Raw genomic sequence first — 17173 nt, forward strand, 5'->3', positions numbered from 1 at the left:
GGGTTCATGTTTTCCCGTACCTTGACGATTGGCTTATCAAGAGCGACTGCAGACAAGGGGCACAGAGTGCCTTGCGAATCACGGTCCAAGACTTGGAAACTCTGGAGTTTCTGATCAACAATCCAAAATCCCATCTCCAACAGTCCTTGCAACTGGACTTCATTGGGACTCGGCTGGACACCGTCCAGGCGAGGGCTTTTTTGCCTCAGGATAGGGCAGAGAAACCCTTGCGGCTCTCGCTCGAGTGGTCTCTGATTGCTCCCATATCTCTCGGCGCACCAGTTTCTCCATTTACTGGGCCATATGGTAGCCACAGTGCATGTCACACTGTTTGCTCATCTGCACATGCGCAGGGCTCAGTAGACATTATGTTCCCAGTGGTGTCGAGCTACCCAGGACCTACGAGCTTGTGTCCTAATCACCATGCTGCTGTGCCAGTTCCTCAGGTGGTGGGCAACCCCATCAAATCTGGAGCAAGGGATGCCCTTCTAGAGCCCACAGGCCCAGGTTATCCTCACCACAGACACATCTCAGATGGGTTGGGGAGCCTATGTTGCAGGCCTCCACACCCAGGGGCTTTGGTCCTCACAGAATCACAGTCCCAGATCAACTTCCTGGAGTTGCGAGCGATTCGTTACACCCTACAGGTATTCAGAGAACAACTTCTCAACAGGGTGGTCCTTGTTCAGATCGACAATCAGGTAATTGTGTGATGTCTTGACAAGCAAGGGGGAACAGCATCATTCACTGTCAGGAGGCAGTCCAAACCTGCTCATGGACCATAGAGAACGGCATCCTCCTCAGGGTGGTGTACCTTCCAGGGTAGAAAACACTCTGGTGGACTTCTTAAGCTGTGCCTTCCAACTTCATGAGTGGTCCCTCAACCAAGAGGTAGCGAACCAGATCTTTCACTTGTGGGGGACCCTGGACATAGACCTCTTTGCTTCCTTAGGGAACAGGAAGGTGGACCGCTTCTGCTTCCTAGGCCGGATGAGCAGCAGATCAATGATGGCTGCCTTTTTGATTCACTGGGGCACCAGGCTGTTATAAGCTTACCCTCCCCTTCCGCTCATTTCAAAAACACAGCAGAAGCTCCAGCAGGACTGGGGCACCATGATCCTGATCGCTCCCATTTGACCCCGCCAGGTCTGGTTTCCGACTCTACGGGAGCTGGCCGCATGCCCCCTGATCTGGTTGGGGACTGCTCCGGACCTAATCTCTCAGGACCAGGGCAGGCTCTGCCACCCCAACCTCCAAGCCCTGGTTCTCACAGCTTGGATGTTGACCGGGTAACTGTATAGGCTCTGGGCCTTTCGGAAGGTGTATCACGAGTCCTGTTGGAGTCCAGAAAACCTTCCATGAGGAAATCTTACATTCTGAAGTGGAAAAGGTTTTCGGCTTGGTGTGAGGGACGCAGTCTGGATCCCTTTTCTTGTTCGCCACCAGCACTTTTAGACTACCTGTTGTTTCTCTCCGAGTCTGGTCTGCAGACCATGTCGGTGAGGGTTCACCTGAGTGCCATTGGGGCATATCATCAGGATACAGATGGTACTTCAATTGCTACCCATCCACTTGTGGGGTGGTTCATGAGAGGCTTGCTACAAATATAAGCCCCCCACTCACCCACCAACAATTTCCTGGGATCTCCATGTTGTCCTGTCTCAGCTCATGAAATCTCCATTTGAATCATTGCATTCCTGCGACCTGAAGTGCCTTTCCTGGAAGGTCATCTTCTTGGTTGCGGTTACTTTAGTACACAGGGTCAGTGAACTGCAAGCTCTGATGTCATACCCTCTTAGACAAAATTTTGTCATGACAAGGTGGTTCTGCGTACGCACCTGAAGTTCCTTCCTAAGGTAGTCATAGAGTTGCATCTCAATTAGTCCATTGTGTTACTTTCCTTTTTTCCAAGGCCACACGCTCATCAGGGTGAGCGGGCGCTGCACACTTTGGATTGCAAAAGGACCCTGGCCTTTTACTTGGAATGGACGGCATCTCACCGCATATCCACAGCTTTTTATCTCCTTCGACAAAAACAGATTTGGGGTTGCAGTATCCAAGCAGACCTTGTCCCATTTGCTTGCGGACTGTATTTCCTTCTTCTACGCTCAAGTGGGCTTGAGACTTGAAGGTCATGTCAAGGCTCACTCTGTGTGGGCCATGTCGGTCTTGGTGGCTCCCTTTCGTGCAGTCCCCATTCATGAGATTTGCAGAGCGGTGACCTGGAGTTCTCTCTACATGTTCATCTCTCATTATTGTCTGGATAAGGATGGCTGGCGGGACAGTAGGTTTATACAGTCAATCCTCCATAATCTATTTCAGCCATAAAAACCCAGCTCTTCTTCTGTAATCTCCAGCTGTGGGTGCAGGCCTGCACCTCTGGTTCTTGCAGCTCTAGTTGTTGTGCACATTGGCACCTGTTCTATGCTGCACTTGTTGGGAGTGGCCTGGAGCTACTTAATAACCTATACTGCTTGTCCTTGGAGAAAGCAGAGCTGCTTACTTGTAACAGGTGTTCTCCAAGAACAGTAGGATGTTGGTCCTCACGAAACCCGCCTGCCATCCTGTGGAGTTGGGTTTCTTCTTTTTATTTTAATTGTAATTCTATGTTATGAGATTGAAAAGGGGCCTGATGTGGATGCATAATATAGGGCATGCTGGGTAATTCTGCTTTCTCTCTCATATACCATCAATCCCTCACATATATTATCAATTTCTTACACCCCTGCGCACTGGCTCTCCCCCCCTCCCACTCTCTCTCACACACACATCCCTTTTACACACACCTTCTCTCACAAAACAAGCACCCTCACTCTCTCATCTACACACAATCCCTTTTTCATGCAAACGAGCTCCCAATCTCTCACACACATACACACTCATTCACAATCTCCTCACATAGGCCCACCCACCCACTGATGGACTCCAGTTGCATCTGCAGGGACTTGCGCCCTCTTCACCGTGAACGGGATGGGATCCACTCACAGCCGCTGGGACCTGCGCCCTCTTTGCTTTGAGCAGGATGGACTCCTCTCATGGCTGCTGGGACCTGCACCCTCTTTGCCATGAGCGAGATGGGTTCTGCTTGTGACCCACCAGACACTGCTGCAAATTCTGTGCAGAAAATGGAAATTCCACACAAGAGGAGAATTCTGTGCTCCACAGTACCGCAGAATTCCCCCAGGAGTAAAATGTAAGTGGGTATATTTCTTTGGATTATTTTCAAAGGAAAAATCTGCACATACGTTCCCTTTAAAAGTTAGTGCAAAGCCCATGGATAAAAAGTACCTGCAGACTTTGCATTTATGCAGACTGTCTTAAAATTACCCCATAATATGCAGATGTTTTATTGGAGAAAATTATGCCCATCAGCAGTTCACTATCTTGTTTCTTTTCTTTGAATAGCTTCTGCTTTTGTAGTGAACCTAAAGAATAACTTTTAAATGATATAGTACTTGGCTACAAAATCATGTGTAAATGACATAAAGATTACTCTGATTAGCAGATTCCATTATTATACACCATACAAGCCGATCGATTAGCCATTCCTCAACTTTTCAAGGACCACTATTTTTTTTACCCAGGACTCTACTCCTGCTCTTTGTTTTCTTTACTTAGTTTTGTAACCCCAAAGTGTCACTAGATGGCGAAATAACTCTGTTTTTACTGGGGCTGTGCGTTTACTGAGTTATGATTATTAAGGAAGTTCAAAAGGTTGTCCTATATGTAACCTTTACTGAGGGGTTTAAATCCCAAGGGCACACAAACATATTTGTTTTCTTTGGGGCTGCTCTGGCTAGCAATTAACATCCCATGCTTGACTCTCTATCCCATGGTGGATAGCTCTCTATTATGGCCCAGACCATGGAGTCTTGCTTTCAGTGTGTGCAGATGGTAGCTTCATCCCAAGGGGTGAGATGCTGGGACAAATCAGACAGGACCAGGCTCTGGGAGTTAAAATAAAGTTTATTGATTTGGCAATGATTAAATAAAAGCCAGTTTGTCTATAATGTTGAAATTACATCTGACTGCCCTACATATGTAGGTAGGTGTCTAATTTCAGGCATCTGGGTAGAGCTCCCATGGTGGTTTTTATTGCGCAAAGCTCACCCAGTGGCTAACCTGGAATCCTGTTGGCGGGGTTCCCACATTCACAGCAAAAATTCCCACCTGACTCCATACCCTTCCTGGACACCCAGCCCATCTTGGTCCCAAAGGTGGAGAATCCGGTTGGAGTCTCCTGATCTTGCACATTCTCTGTAGTTCAGTGGTTGGGGAACTTCTCTTGGGGGAAAAGTCAGAAAGGGATCAGGCTACCTTGGCACTGCATCCCTATGGGGAGGGGTGAATGAGAAAAAAAACCCTCCCCACACTGCCAATGTCCAAAAAATTACTTCTAAAAGGTAAAACTGGATACACCTTCAGCCATCACTTTCTCTCTCAGCAGGATCTGTCACTGGTGCTTGCCTCACCTAGGGTATAGAGTGGGCTCACAATTCTCTGTAATTAATATGAGAAGGAACCTCTGGCAGGGAGTGCACGATGAGATATCACTTCAAACTGAAGGTGCAGAGTGAAGCTGGGAGGCTTCACCAGAGAGTAAAACCAAAATATCCTTGTTGTTTGAAGGCTCTGTAAAACTGATCACATTGAGTTCTAAAATGTCTGGGCTAAATAAGGCACATTGTCCAACCACAGCCCTCCGGGTGGGGAGGAGCTGAGGGGGATGGAAAGCTCATGATATTAGAGTTCCTTACAAGGACCTAGTGACATCTAATGGCCAACCTGTAGGGATGCCACATATACTTTACAATGGGAATGTTTTGAGTCAAAAAAGTCATCGTAAGGTTACTGGAAGGGGGTGGCTAGAAGGTCGCCCTTCCCATGGAGGGGGTGGGGGGGAGGGTATTGTGTGATGTTTCTAAAAGGGTTAAATATTTCTCTTATTCTTTATACTAGGAAAATTCCAGAGTGGTGGGCAAGGACAGTCTGGTAGATGCGTGCCACAGTTGTGAGTGGCAAGTATGACCTTATTGTATGGTGACAGAGTATAAAATAATGTTTCCTGTATGAAAGTGCTGGTTTCTGAGGAAGGGAGTCTGTGAGCTGAGTCTGGAGGCTCCGTGCCAAAGGGGGTTGGAGGAAAAACATCCAGTGCTTCATCTTGAGTTGCTATTAAGGATCTGGAGTGTGGATTACTGTTGAGAGGAGAGACAGTGTGTGGAATACAAGCTATGGGGTGAGAGGACAAGGAAATTATCTGAAAACTTCCAATAGCTGTTAACAGCAAAAGAGTAGAGTGTCAGGACATGCACACTGTATGCATGGAGCGTGGACGTTATATGAAGGAACTATGTTGGAGGACTGACTATTTTTATTTATTTTATTTAAGTGTTTTTATATACTGAAGTTTAGCTAGCTGCCTTCACTAGACTTATATTTATTTTATTTATTTATTTATTTGTTTTTATATACCGACATTCTAAACGAGTATCACATCGGTTTACATGGTAACTTGAGGGATAGTTTGACAACAGGTCATCTTATCCTTTTACATTGAAACATTGTAGAACGACTTAACAGTATAACATGATTTTAGCTAGTTGTCTGAAACTGTATAACGTGAATTTTCACAGATTATAATAACGGTATGGCATGACATTTAATGAATTATCTTAGTATGATAGTGTGATTTTTAAGGAATTATGTTAACAGTACATCGTTGCATTTAGTGCTATAACATCATGAAGTGAGCTTGATTGTAGCATATTGGGTATTCGCAAAGAGTGTTATGCTTTGTCGGGTTAAGTGTGGTTATGATTTGTATCTGTATTGGTGGGATGATTGTTAGTTGTGTAGGCTTTTTGGAATAGCCAGGTTTTAAGTGATTTCTTGAAGATCTGTGATGAGGGTTCTGTTAGGGGAAGACTTAGGGGAAGGGTTACTAGTTAGTTAATATAGCACAGAACCCAGGACTTATGGGAAGACTTAGGGGAAGAGTTACTAGTTATTCGTTAATATAGCACAGAACCCAGGACATTGCATTAGCCAAAATTCTGTGTGACTTCTACCTTTAAAGTATTTTAAAGTTTCAATCATATCCCTGTTTCCATCCTTTTCTAGATTGCATATATTAGGTTCCTTAAATTACACCATGGAGGGTTAGTGGTGCAGACTTAGTATCTCTTGGTAGGCTTCCATTGTGTCTACCTTGGCACCCCAGAGACCTGTGCATAATACCTTGGCCCCTGGAGGTGTTTTACCTATCCCATTCAGATAATCTATGCCAGGGTTTGGAGAAATGTTGTCTGGACTAAGTCATTACTAGAAAAGGAGCTAAAATAATATTTTATGTTTTGACTGTTATACATGTTTTAAACATATTTACATTTTAAAGGAAACAGCAAATACAAATAAAAATGTTGCTATTTTACTGAGTTTCACCAGAGTGAACAGCAAAGTACATCAGCAAAATCATCACTAGCAAACAAACTCTCTCTTTCCATATTAGTAGATTTTGTGTTCGAATGTTGCATAGAGTTCTGAGAATGGAAAATATTTTTCATTCAGTTTCATATATATGTTGCCTTCCACGTGCTTATGTGCTGACTAGATGATGGGTCTCCTTTAAAGTGAGGTTTCTTGAGCACAGATTTCACAGAGCTTTCACATTTGTGTTTTCCCCTCCAGGTTGGTGATTTAGATATTAACTACATTAATCTGGACTGTGTCACGACGGACACTTCAAGTACAGATCCCGCTGACTCCACCCCATCTTCTGAGAGCTGTGCCTTTCCTTCGCCTAAGGAAGGAAACCAGGTCACACACACAGATGCTGATCACAGCAGAATATCAGCAAGCCAAGAGGACCAGCAGCCTTTCTTTTCGTCTCTTAAACTACCTGCATCAGCAGCACCACATCTGCCGTTGAGGCCCTGCGGATTTAGGATCCATAGAGATCCATCGTATGGCAGCATTAAAAAAAGAAGGTATGCAGCTTTGTGCCTCAAAGTCAGGAAAGAAAAAATCATTTCAAAGAATAAGTAGTATATATGAAAGATATACCTCATGCCAAAGTAGGTAGTAATTCTATTATTGGTTTTTGACCTTTGAACACTTCATTTTCCTGTGACTCATGATAAACTGATTGTATCACCACACAATTTCCCTGAAGCATATTGTGACTTCAGCACTTTCGCAGGATGGTTAAGCCAAAAACTGACTGCACTCAAATGTATTTTCTTTGGTGAATAACACTATTAACAGAGATGGGTCTGTTTTTAAATGCCAGCATTCACAATCCAAAAGCAATACAGAAAATAGTGGCACCTTATAGACAAACAGATTTATTGAGGCATAAGCTTTTAAAGACAAGTGTCTACTTTGTCAAATGTGTTTAGGATTTATTTCTTTTGTTTTTATATTATTATTCAGTTGTTTACATTTTGCTCTCTGTCTGTGGCAGAGTGAAATTCTAGGGTAACTTGCCAGAGGAATCCTACGTTATACTCTGAAGGCAGCTAGACTTTCTAAAAATAAAAAAAAATGTAGATGGAGTAGATTTTGTAAAAACAAATAAATAAATAAAAAGGAACCTCACAGCTGCCTTTGGGGAGGGAGTCTCAATGATGACACCTAGTGACCAGACTCAAGGTTCACACATATCTGCTTCCAGAAGGAGCCAAGAATGGCTGGGTTAGATGGGGTGAGGGTAATAAAATGGTTAAAAACTCTGGGAAGTTTTGAGTGAAAGATTATTTATTTATTTATTTATTTATTTATTTAAGGGTTTTTATATACCGCAGTACGTAAAGAAATACATCACCGCGGTTTACATTTAACAATAACTTAGCAACAGGCTTTACATTGACATTATTAATAGGTATTACATATACTAAAATCGATATAACAGTTTTGACGGAAAACAGGCTGGACAGACTGTTTTCTGTTATGGTTTAATAGCTCTGGTAGAGGATGGTCTCAGATAGCTGGAAGCCTAAAGATGTGACAGGGAACTGCCAGGCCAAACAGAAATGATAAAGATATGGAGATACTGACAGAACCCTTAAGCTCTACAAGGGTCATGCTAGTGTTGAATGCCATTTGCAATAACTTTTACTTACTGTCCTGTCTGTATCCTGTTGCTGTAGATTTTCTTTTACAATATATTCTTATCACTGTCATTTTCTATTTTAGCTCCAGTCTTGATGGTCTTGATGCAGACAGTGAAGGGGAAGGAAATTCGAACCAACCTAGAATCTCTTATCCTCTGACAAATCTGAATTCCTCTGGGCCACTGACTGCTAGTGAGGATGAATTAAATTCTTTTGAGAGAACCACTGGTTTAGATGCTAACCTTGCTGGATGTGACTCCTTCTCTTTATCGAGCAGTTTACAGTCAAAGGTATAGAAAATCAAATTTGTTGCTGTTTTCATAAAACTGTAGCTTCAGTGCCAACAAAATATACTTTTAGATAATATATTTGGTAGATAAAACAAACTCATTGACATCATTCTTTTTTTTTTTTTTTGGCTCTGGCTTGTATTTTGTTCTTGAAAGCTCCTCCTACATAGCCATCGGATTTCTTCTGTACTGATGCTTCTAATGCCATGCAGGCTTGTGATAGGTATAACCTATTAATATAGCATAAGCAGCCCAAGAGGAGACTCCTTGATTTTTATTTTTAAAATATTGGACTGTAAAGTTCAAGTCAATTTTTGAAAAGGTTTACCTGGCTAATTTATTTATTTATTTATTTATTTATTTATTTTGTATACCGACATTCGATCGAGATATCACATCGGTTTCCAGGTAACAGGTTGAATAGGGCGAGATCTGCCCTATTTTACATTTAACAAGATAACAATTGATTAAACTATTGAAGTAAAAAACATTGTAACATATGAATACAAATGAATGGGAGTATAATTTGTAGCATCTAACCTATATACAATATATACAGTTTGAATTGGTTACGATTACGATTAGTTCTGGTGGGAATAGGGGGGGAAAAGGAGGGGGTGGTTGTGAGGGGGGTGATATGCGGTAGTGCATGTAATGTCATGTAATGTAATGTAATGTAATGTCAGAAGATAAGTGAGTAATTCTCTGAGCTTGAAAATTTCCCTTTGACTGGCTGAATTGGCCTCCTCAGATTCAGGGGATGCGCAGATCCAGCTGGTCAGAAAAGGGCCTTCTCAGGAGGTGTTCCCACTATATTGACAATAAGTAAACATATGGAGCATACTTAAGAATAAATCCGAACTGATAATCTTCCTAGTACTCCCTCATTTACTTCTTGTAATCCCATAATTACAGCCCTTAGAGGTGTGTATCGAGAAATGTTCGTAATTGTTCGGGAACTTTAAAGATATATGAGTTTTGTTGATATTTTATATGACATTTGCAAGGGTAACGTAAAGAGAATTGTGCACCCCTATCTTGTACTTCCTTTCGGAGTGCTATAAAGTTTTTTCGCCTTAATTGTGTTATTCGTGTAACATCTGGAAATATTCTTACCGGTGCATCATAAAAATCTAATTTTTGTTGTCTGAAATGAAGTTTTAACACTTCATCTCTCTCCGAGTGGGATAGAAACTGTGCCCCGGAGAAACCGGCTCCTCCCATTATGGAATCTGAGAAAGCCATAATAACATCTGGAGGCCCACTCGATCTCTCTAGAGAAGTTGGAGAACCAACAAGAGTCTCAATGGATAATGAAGATCAAAAGTCCTGGGAGACCGGGGATGGCTCGGACATAGTGGGTGGAAATGGAACTCCTCAACAGATTGGGGATGTTGTTTCGAGAAATATTGGGCAAGATATAATGGAGATAATACCAAAGAAACTCACTTTAGAGGAATTGGGATTAATGATAATGAAAATGCAGAAATCGATCAATAACTTAACTTTAAATGTGCAGGAAGTTTTGAATAAAAATGTATGTGTGCAAGGGAAAATTGAAACCTTAGAGAAAAATGTTAATATTATCGATGAAAAAATGGGAGGAATACAGAAAACGCAGGTGAACTTAATAAAATCAATACAAGAACATGAAGGGAGAATAGAGATGATAGAGAATTTGAGTAGAAAATTGAATTTAAGAATATTAAATTTTCCAAAAGTCCATCTAGTTACTCCAGTAGACCTGTTTAATAGTTATCTAAAAAATATTCTAAAATATCCAGAAAATTCAATGCCAAAACTATCTAAGGCCTACTATTTACAACAAGCTAAGGAGGAAAATAATTTAAAGGCTGCAGAAACTTTTAATCTGACTGATTTTCTAGAAAAATCATATGAATCCAAAATCGAAAGTAGAGCTACTTTATAGTTTTAATTTTAAATCAGATGTTCTCAGATATTACATACTACACATATTTGCATCTGTTTCATGGTGCTTTGGAGCAAGATTCATTGCATATAATGCATGCCTCTGAGAGTTCACTTCATGAGTGTGAATGGTGAAGTTGGGAGGCACATCACATTGTATAAACAAAAGGCTTGTATGTTTTTAAGCCATATTAGACCACACTGTAGTGAAATCGCAGGGACACATAATACATATATTTTCAATCTGTCACTACTCATAATATACCACATCACGTACGGCATCAAATACGTTAGACATTATTCTAGGAATGTGACCAGTTTTGCCCATCTGTTGTGCATGAAGTTAGAAACTGACGTGACCAAACTGAACATGAATTCCTACTCTGGTACTGAATTGGTATGTCTGCTAAGGGATGGGAAAAGGAAGAAGAGGGGCATTTTTAAAATCCTTTTACTGCCAAAGTACTTATTACTACTAAGGACTAAAATAGTTTTGTGGGGGTTTTGCCATAAAGTACTCTTAGCAAAATAAAGTACCACAATATGCAGAATAAATTATAGTTATCCTAAATAAACCTGGATTTGATCATCAGAGAGGGAGGAGAGAGGCAGAGGAGGGGAGATTGCTTAAGTAACTTAAGTAGGAACTAGCGAATGGGAATAAAAGACAATGCATGACCTCAGGGATGTGGGAGGGAGTGACAGTACATGAAGATAGAGTGGAACATTTTACCACTCTTATACAGAAAATTCACACTTTATTTTTTCACTTAAAATCTTTACTACATTCTAGCCCTATGTTATTTCAGTGCCCTCTGTGAACAATACTTGTCTCTGAAGTCCTTGCCCTTAAATGAATTGGAAAGAAAAAAGTAGTAAATGATAAGCCATTTTATCTCAAGATATAGCTTCTCCTTCCTCAATATCCTTTTGGTCAAGGCTACATTTGTGGTGTATGGTGCTTGGTTGCAGGTAGCATTGCTTTGGGTGATCATAGCAGTAGAAGGTGAAAAGAAAATAGAGCTGTTAATGTGACAAATCCAGGAACAGGAAGTGTGTGTGTGGCCTAGGAGGTCCAGTTCTTGATATCTACAGTGTACATTATCTATAGGATTCAAGCAGTTAAAGACTTCATAGCCCTTTCTAAAATTAATACTGACACAGTGTTTTCTGAAGCCAAAATTAAGATAGGTATCCAGTGAGACATTGCAGTACATTCATTTTTGCCCAGTAGCTATTAAGCCCATTACCATGACTGTTAACTAACAGGTGGATTTTAAAAGCCTTGCTCGCCGGTGCGCCTATTTTCCATAGGCCGCCGGCGCACGCAGAGCCCCGGGACGCGCGTAGGTCCCGGGGTTTTTGGAAGGGGGCGTGTCGGGGGGTGGGACCCGATGACGCTGCGTTTCGGGGGCGGGGCGTGGTGTTTCAGGGGCAGGACCGGGGGCGTGGTCCAGGCCTCTGGACCAGCCCCCGGGTCGGAGGACGGCACGCCAGCAGTCCGCTGGCGCGCGTAGATTTACGTCTGCTTCTCGCAGGCGTAAATCTACGGACAAAGGTAAGGGGGGGAGTTTAGATAGGGCCGGGGGGGTGGGTTAGGTAGAGGAAGGGAGGGGAAGGTGAGGGGAGGGCGAAAGAGAGTTTCCTCTGAGGCAGGCTGCGCGGCTTGGCGCGCGCCGGCTGCCCAAAATCGGCAGCCTTGCGCGCCGATCCAGGATTTTAGAGGATACGCGTGGCTATGCGTGTATCTTATAAAATCCAGCGTACTTTTGTTTGCGCCTGCTGCGCAAACAAAAGTACGCGATCGCGCTGTTTTTAAAAATCTACCCCTGAGAGACCACGTGATGTGGTGGGTCTGGTAGGACGTGTTCCTCCACACTCCGGCTGCCTCTCTGGCCTTATCCATCCTCATCCGGCCCAAATGACTAACTGATTGGCTGCCAAAATCATCCTCGGGTGCAGCGCGATCCGCAGTACACCATCCTCTGAATTTGCAGTGGGTATATGGCTACCCGGACCCTCCGCAAGGACAAACCTAAATCACTAGCTCCTGGCAACAAAATGGCCGCGGCTGCGACGGCGGCCCTCTCAGCAGATGGCGAAACTTTGGAAGAGAAAATATCGCACGCAGTGGTCACCGCTTTGGATGTGCGTTTAAATCAATTGTCCGATCAGATCGCTGATGTGAGGGCCTCTTTGACTGAATTTGATGCCCGTGCCGAGAAAATTGAGGGGCGAGTGGGCCTTGCCGAAGACGACATCACCGCACTGGAAAAACGAGTGGAGGAGCTGACTAAACAAGCAGCGGCGAGTGAGGACCGAATCGATGATCTGGAGAACCGATCCCGTAGAAACAACTTAAGGTTTGTCGGGTTCCCAGAGGCGATTCCGGAGGCAGACCTTCCGCGTATCTTGGAAGCATGGCTGCTGGGGCTTGTCCCTACCTTGGCCTCGCCCTCGGGCGGGCTTTTTGAGAGAGCACATCGTCTGGGCCGGAGAGGGGAGGGCGAGTCGGATCGCAGGCACCGGGTGGTCATTGCTCGCTTCTTGCACTTTGTGCATCGATCCCTCGTTCTCCAACACTTTCGGAAAGTGCGTGAGTTCTCATATGAGTCACATCGGATCCTGGTGTTTCAGGACTTTTCATCTCGGGTGACGCTGCAGCGTAAAACTTTTCACGATGTTTGCTCAGAACTCGTCAACAAGCAAATCAAATTTGCGCTCATGTTTCCCGCTAAGTTTAAGATTATGCACCAGGGGCAAACCAAAATGTTTGATTCTGCATCGGAGGCTCGTGGGTTTGTCAATGGCCTAGTCGGATCGAGCCCCCACGAGGCCGTGTCTCAGGATGGGCGCTAAATGTGTACCTGCTTGCTGTTATGGAACAAAACAAAACGAAATACCATGGGACTTGAGTTGCCAGTCCATAGAATGGTGTGTGGTCCAATGCGACGGGGATCGTACGCACCGCTAAGCTTAATATATCTACATTATTCCCAGTTGGCTAAAGACTACGCTGGCACGCAAAGAAGACAAACAACAACAGAAACAAAAAAAAAAAACCAAAAAAAAAACGATGTGACCACGACTACCTTTTTGCTCAGAAAGGCGCTATGGAATATCTACAAGCCTTGATGGCGAAGGGGACTCCTTTGGTGGTCCATAGCAGAACTCAGTCTTCTCCTCTATTTTCGGCGTGGACCTCTGTATCTTGGCATCTGGTAGTTGTTCCTGTTTGCTGTTTGCGTTTTGTTCTTTACATCTTATGTTACTGTATTAACCTGGTGTATACTGGCTTATGTTGCCACGCTGTGATTCACTGTAGGGGCTTTCTTTGCCTTCATTTTGTGTAGTGGGGCTGGAGAGGCAGCTGAACACATTGTAAATCTAGTCTACGTGATCTATCCCTGATATAAATCAGGTTTACTAAAGTGGGGAGTGGGTGTGGTGGGCTGAAGCGTTGGGAACCTGGGCTTGGTTCCGGATGGGCCCAGCTTACTTGAGAGTTCAAGGGGGGGGGATGGGGGGGGGACATAAAGAGAACCTATGTTATTTGGGGATTTGTGGGATGTATGTATGGTTGATGGTTTGGATGGGAGTTTTCTTTGCGCAGGGACAGATGGGGTACATCAGTAGTATTCCCCTGGGAGAGCAGAATGCGGTTTTTTGGATCTCGCCAGAGAGCTCTGAATTGGCACTGCCTCCTCCTGGACAGTTCTTTTGCTCTTTGCTATGGCGATAAATGTTGTTACATGGAATGTGGCGGGTTTGGGTACCCCCATAAAACGTGAAAAAGTTTTTGCCCGATTAAACAAACTAGGTGCCAAACTTATATTTTTACAGGAGACTCATATGTTGTCCCAAGAAATATTGAAACTAAAAAAGAAGTGGGTCTCCCAACTTTATTATGCCACGGGGTCTTCGAAGAGCCGGGGGGTTGCCATTATGATTCATCAATCTGTTCCTTTTACCAAACAGGAATGTATAGAAGATCCCCAGGGTCGTTATGTGTTAGTGAAGGGGTGCTTGTTGGGCTCCCCCATACTTCTTGCTTCCATTTACGCCCCGAATGTTTATGACCACACATTTTACACTACCTTACTATCGCATTTGGTCAAACTGGGGGATTGCCCTATGATCCTGGGGGGAGATTTCAATTTTGCAATTGATCCTGAGCTTGATAGGCAACCAGCCAGAGGGGGGCATCAATGCAGTCTCAGAAAGGGGCCGGGATTTCTCTGTAACCATCTTGGTCTTATGGACCTATGGCGTGTTCTACACCCCGGTGTGCGAGAATTTACCCATGTGTCGAAGGCGCACCCGACACAATCTAGAATTGATTATCTCCTTATATCTGAATCTCTCTTTTCTAAATTCACTAAATCTGACATCGAAGCCCTGGTGATATCTGATCACAGTCCGGTGTCAGGGACTCTCCAAGTGGGTGGCCCTGGTGTGGGGGGGACAATGGCGACTTCCTGCCGCACTAGCTTCTGACCCGGAGTTCCCGCAGTTTCTGAAGTGTAAATGGCAGGACTTTCTGGCAAATAATGCCCAACACTTGGATCAACCGGTTCTTTTATGGGAAACCGCGAAGGCGGTTCTGCGGGGCGATATTCTCAGCTATGCCAGTTATAAAAAGAAAAAACTCAATAATGAGATTGTTAGCCTAGAGAAGAAATTAAGAAGTGTCAAAAGACGATTGTCCATCTCTGGGGATCCCACAATAGCTGCCCAGTTTAAGAAAATCCAGGTAGCCCTTAATGACTTATTACATGCCAGGGCGGCACGTGCCCTGCGCTATCGTCAATTCAATTTTTTTCAATATGGTAACAGGGCTGGCCGTCTCCTGGCTCGTCTTTTAAGGGCACAGGAAGCCTCAAAGTTTATTGCTAACCTCAAAAATACACAGGGGGAGATAAAGTCCAACACTAGGGACATTGCACAAATTTTTTCCGACTATTACCGGTCTCTTTATGCTGCTGACCCTGTCAATGAAGAGGAGATACTCCGCTTTTTGCAGGGTTTGCCTTTGCCTAGTCTATCCCCTATGCAGCTTCAAAACTTGCAGCGACCTATTGCGGAGGAAGAGGTGCAGGACGCGATACACTCGCTTCCTCATCAAAAAGCCCCGGGACCGGATGGTCTGACCTCAGTTTTTTATAAGGCTTTAAAAACGGAGGTTAGCTCCCTTCTCCAATCAGTGTTTGAAAGGATGACAGATAATCAGGAGATGCCTCTGACAATGCGAGCTGCCACTATTGTAGTCCTACCTAAGGCTGGAAGGGATCCGTTGCTTCCCTCCTCATATAGGCCGATATCTCTTCTTAACTTAGACATCAAAATATATGCCAAAATTTTAGCAACCCGTTTAAAATCTCTTATGCCCTCGTTGGTCTCCCCGGACCAGGTGGGATTTGTAACTGGGAGGCGATCTACCGTTAACATACATAAGGTTCTGGCTGCCCTGGAGCTTTGTTCATCTGCTCAGGTTTGTGATCCTCTATTGGTGACCTGTGATGCCGAGAAGGCATTTGACAGGGTGGCCTGGCCTTTTCTGAAACAGGTACTGACTAAACTGGGGTTTGTGGGTAGAATTTATGATTATATTACCTTGTTATATACAAATCCCACAGCCCGCATTTTGATTAATGGGGAACTGTCGGAAGAATTTCGGCTTCAACGCGGCACGCGGCAGGGATGCCCCCTATCCCCTCTTTTATTTATTTTAACAGTGGAGCCCCTTGTGTGTAAATTAAAAATTACCCCTGAAGTTACTGGTATTCCTGTGGGGGCGAATTCTTATCTCACCCTATTGTTTGCTGACGATATTCTCCTATTGTTATCCCAGGCTAGAGTTGCTCTCCCAGCGGCGGTGACAATTTTTCAATTTTACCAACTCCTATCAGGCTTTAAATTGAACCTTGATAAGACGGAGGCTCTTGACCTGTCGGGATCCCTTCGGGACACATGGGAACATTTCCCGGTGAAATGGGCAGCGAGTACGATAAAATATCTGGGAATTACCATACATGCGGACCCGACAAAATGGTATACTCTTAATATTCCCCCCACGATTACCAAAATGACGCACAAGTTGCATGGGTGGCAATCTCTCCCCCTCTCTATCCAGGGGCGCATTGCGGTAATTAAAATGGTGATTGCACCTTTATTATTATATAAGCTATTAATGTTACCTTTCCTGCTTCTCCCGCGGGATCGGCGATTGCTTAATACTGAGCTCCGCAGATTCCTATGGAGGGGTAGGAGGCCGAGATTGTCTTTGGCCACTTTAATGGCACCACGGTCTCAAGGGGGATATGGGCTGCCTAATTTCCATCTGTACTCTCTGGCGGCTAACCTTCGCTTTCTTGGAGACTGGTTCTTTGGAACTTCGGAATATTCTGACTACCCCTTAATATGCACGCTCTGTACTCCATATGTTCCCAGTTTTCTGCTGCATACTTCATCTCATCTTTCCCACAGGTCTTTCAGTCACTTTATATTAGTTCAAACAATGCGGAAAGTGTGGAGAATTCTGCGCAAGATGCTAAAGCTCTCTGTAGATGTTTCTCCCCAATTTCCTATGCGGGGCTCTTTGTTGGCCTCCTTGTCTGCAAACACTCCTCCAGACCCGCTCTCACTACCGGCTACCTGGCCCCTGGGTGGTTTGCTGGATCCCAACACAGGTCAAATGTATTCCTTTACTCATTGTCAAGCTCATCTGGGATTTCGACCTAGTCACTTTCTGCAGTATGGGCAGTTGCGAGCCAGGTCTCGCATGTTGCTCCGGGGACAAGAGGGCAGGGTGAGTAGTTCTCAATATGATGATTTGATGTC

General features: G+C 44.1%; 1 protein-coding gene across 6 annotated transcripts in view; it reads left to right on the plus strand.

The window, feature by feature from the left end:
• ARHGEF28 (Rho guanine nucleotide exchange factor 28) overlaps nucleotides 1-17173 on the plus strand; it is a 585749-nt gene that overhangs the window by 394749 nt on the left and 173827 nt on the right. For all 6 annotated transcript variants that reach the window (XM_029574889.1, XM_029574896.1, XM_029574905.1 and 3 more), the window contains 2 exons: nucleotides 6691-6989; nucleotides 8197-8404. In XM_029574889.1, the coding sequence (XP_029430749.1) occupies nucleotides 6691-6989; nucleotides 8197-8404 (507 nt within the window). The remainder of the gene's footprint in view (nucleotides 1-6690; nucleotides 6990-8196; nucleotides 8405-17173) is intronic.

Source organism: Rhinatrema bivittatum, chromosome 1 (assembly GCF_901001135.1).
Source record: "Rhinatrema bivittatum chromosome 1, aRhiBiv1.1, whole genome shotgun sequence".
Taxonomy (NCBI): Eukaryota; Metazoa; Chordata; class Amphibia; order Gymnophiona; family Rhinatrematidae; genus Rhinatrema; species Rhinatrema bivittatum.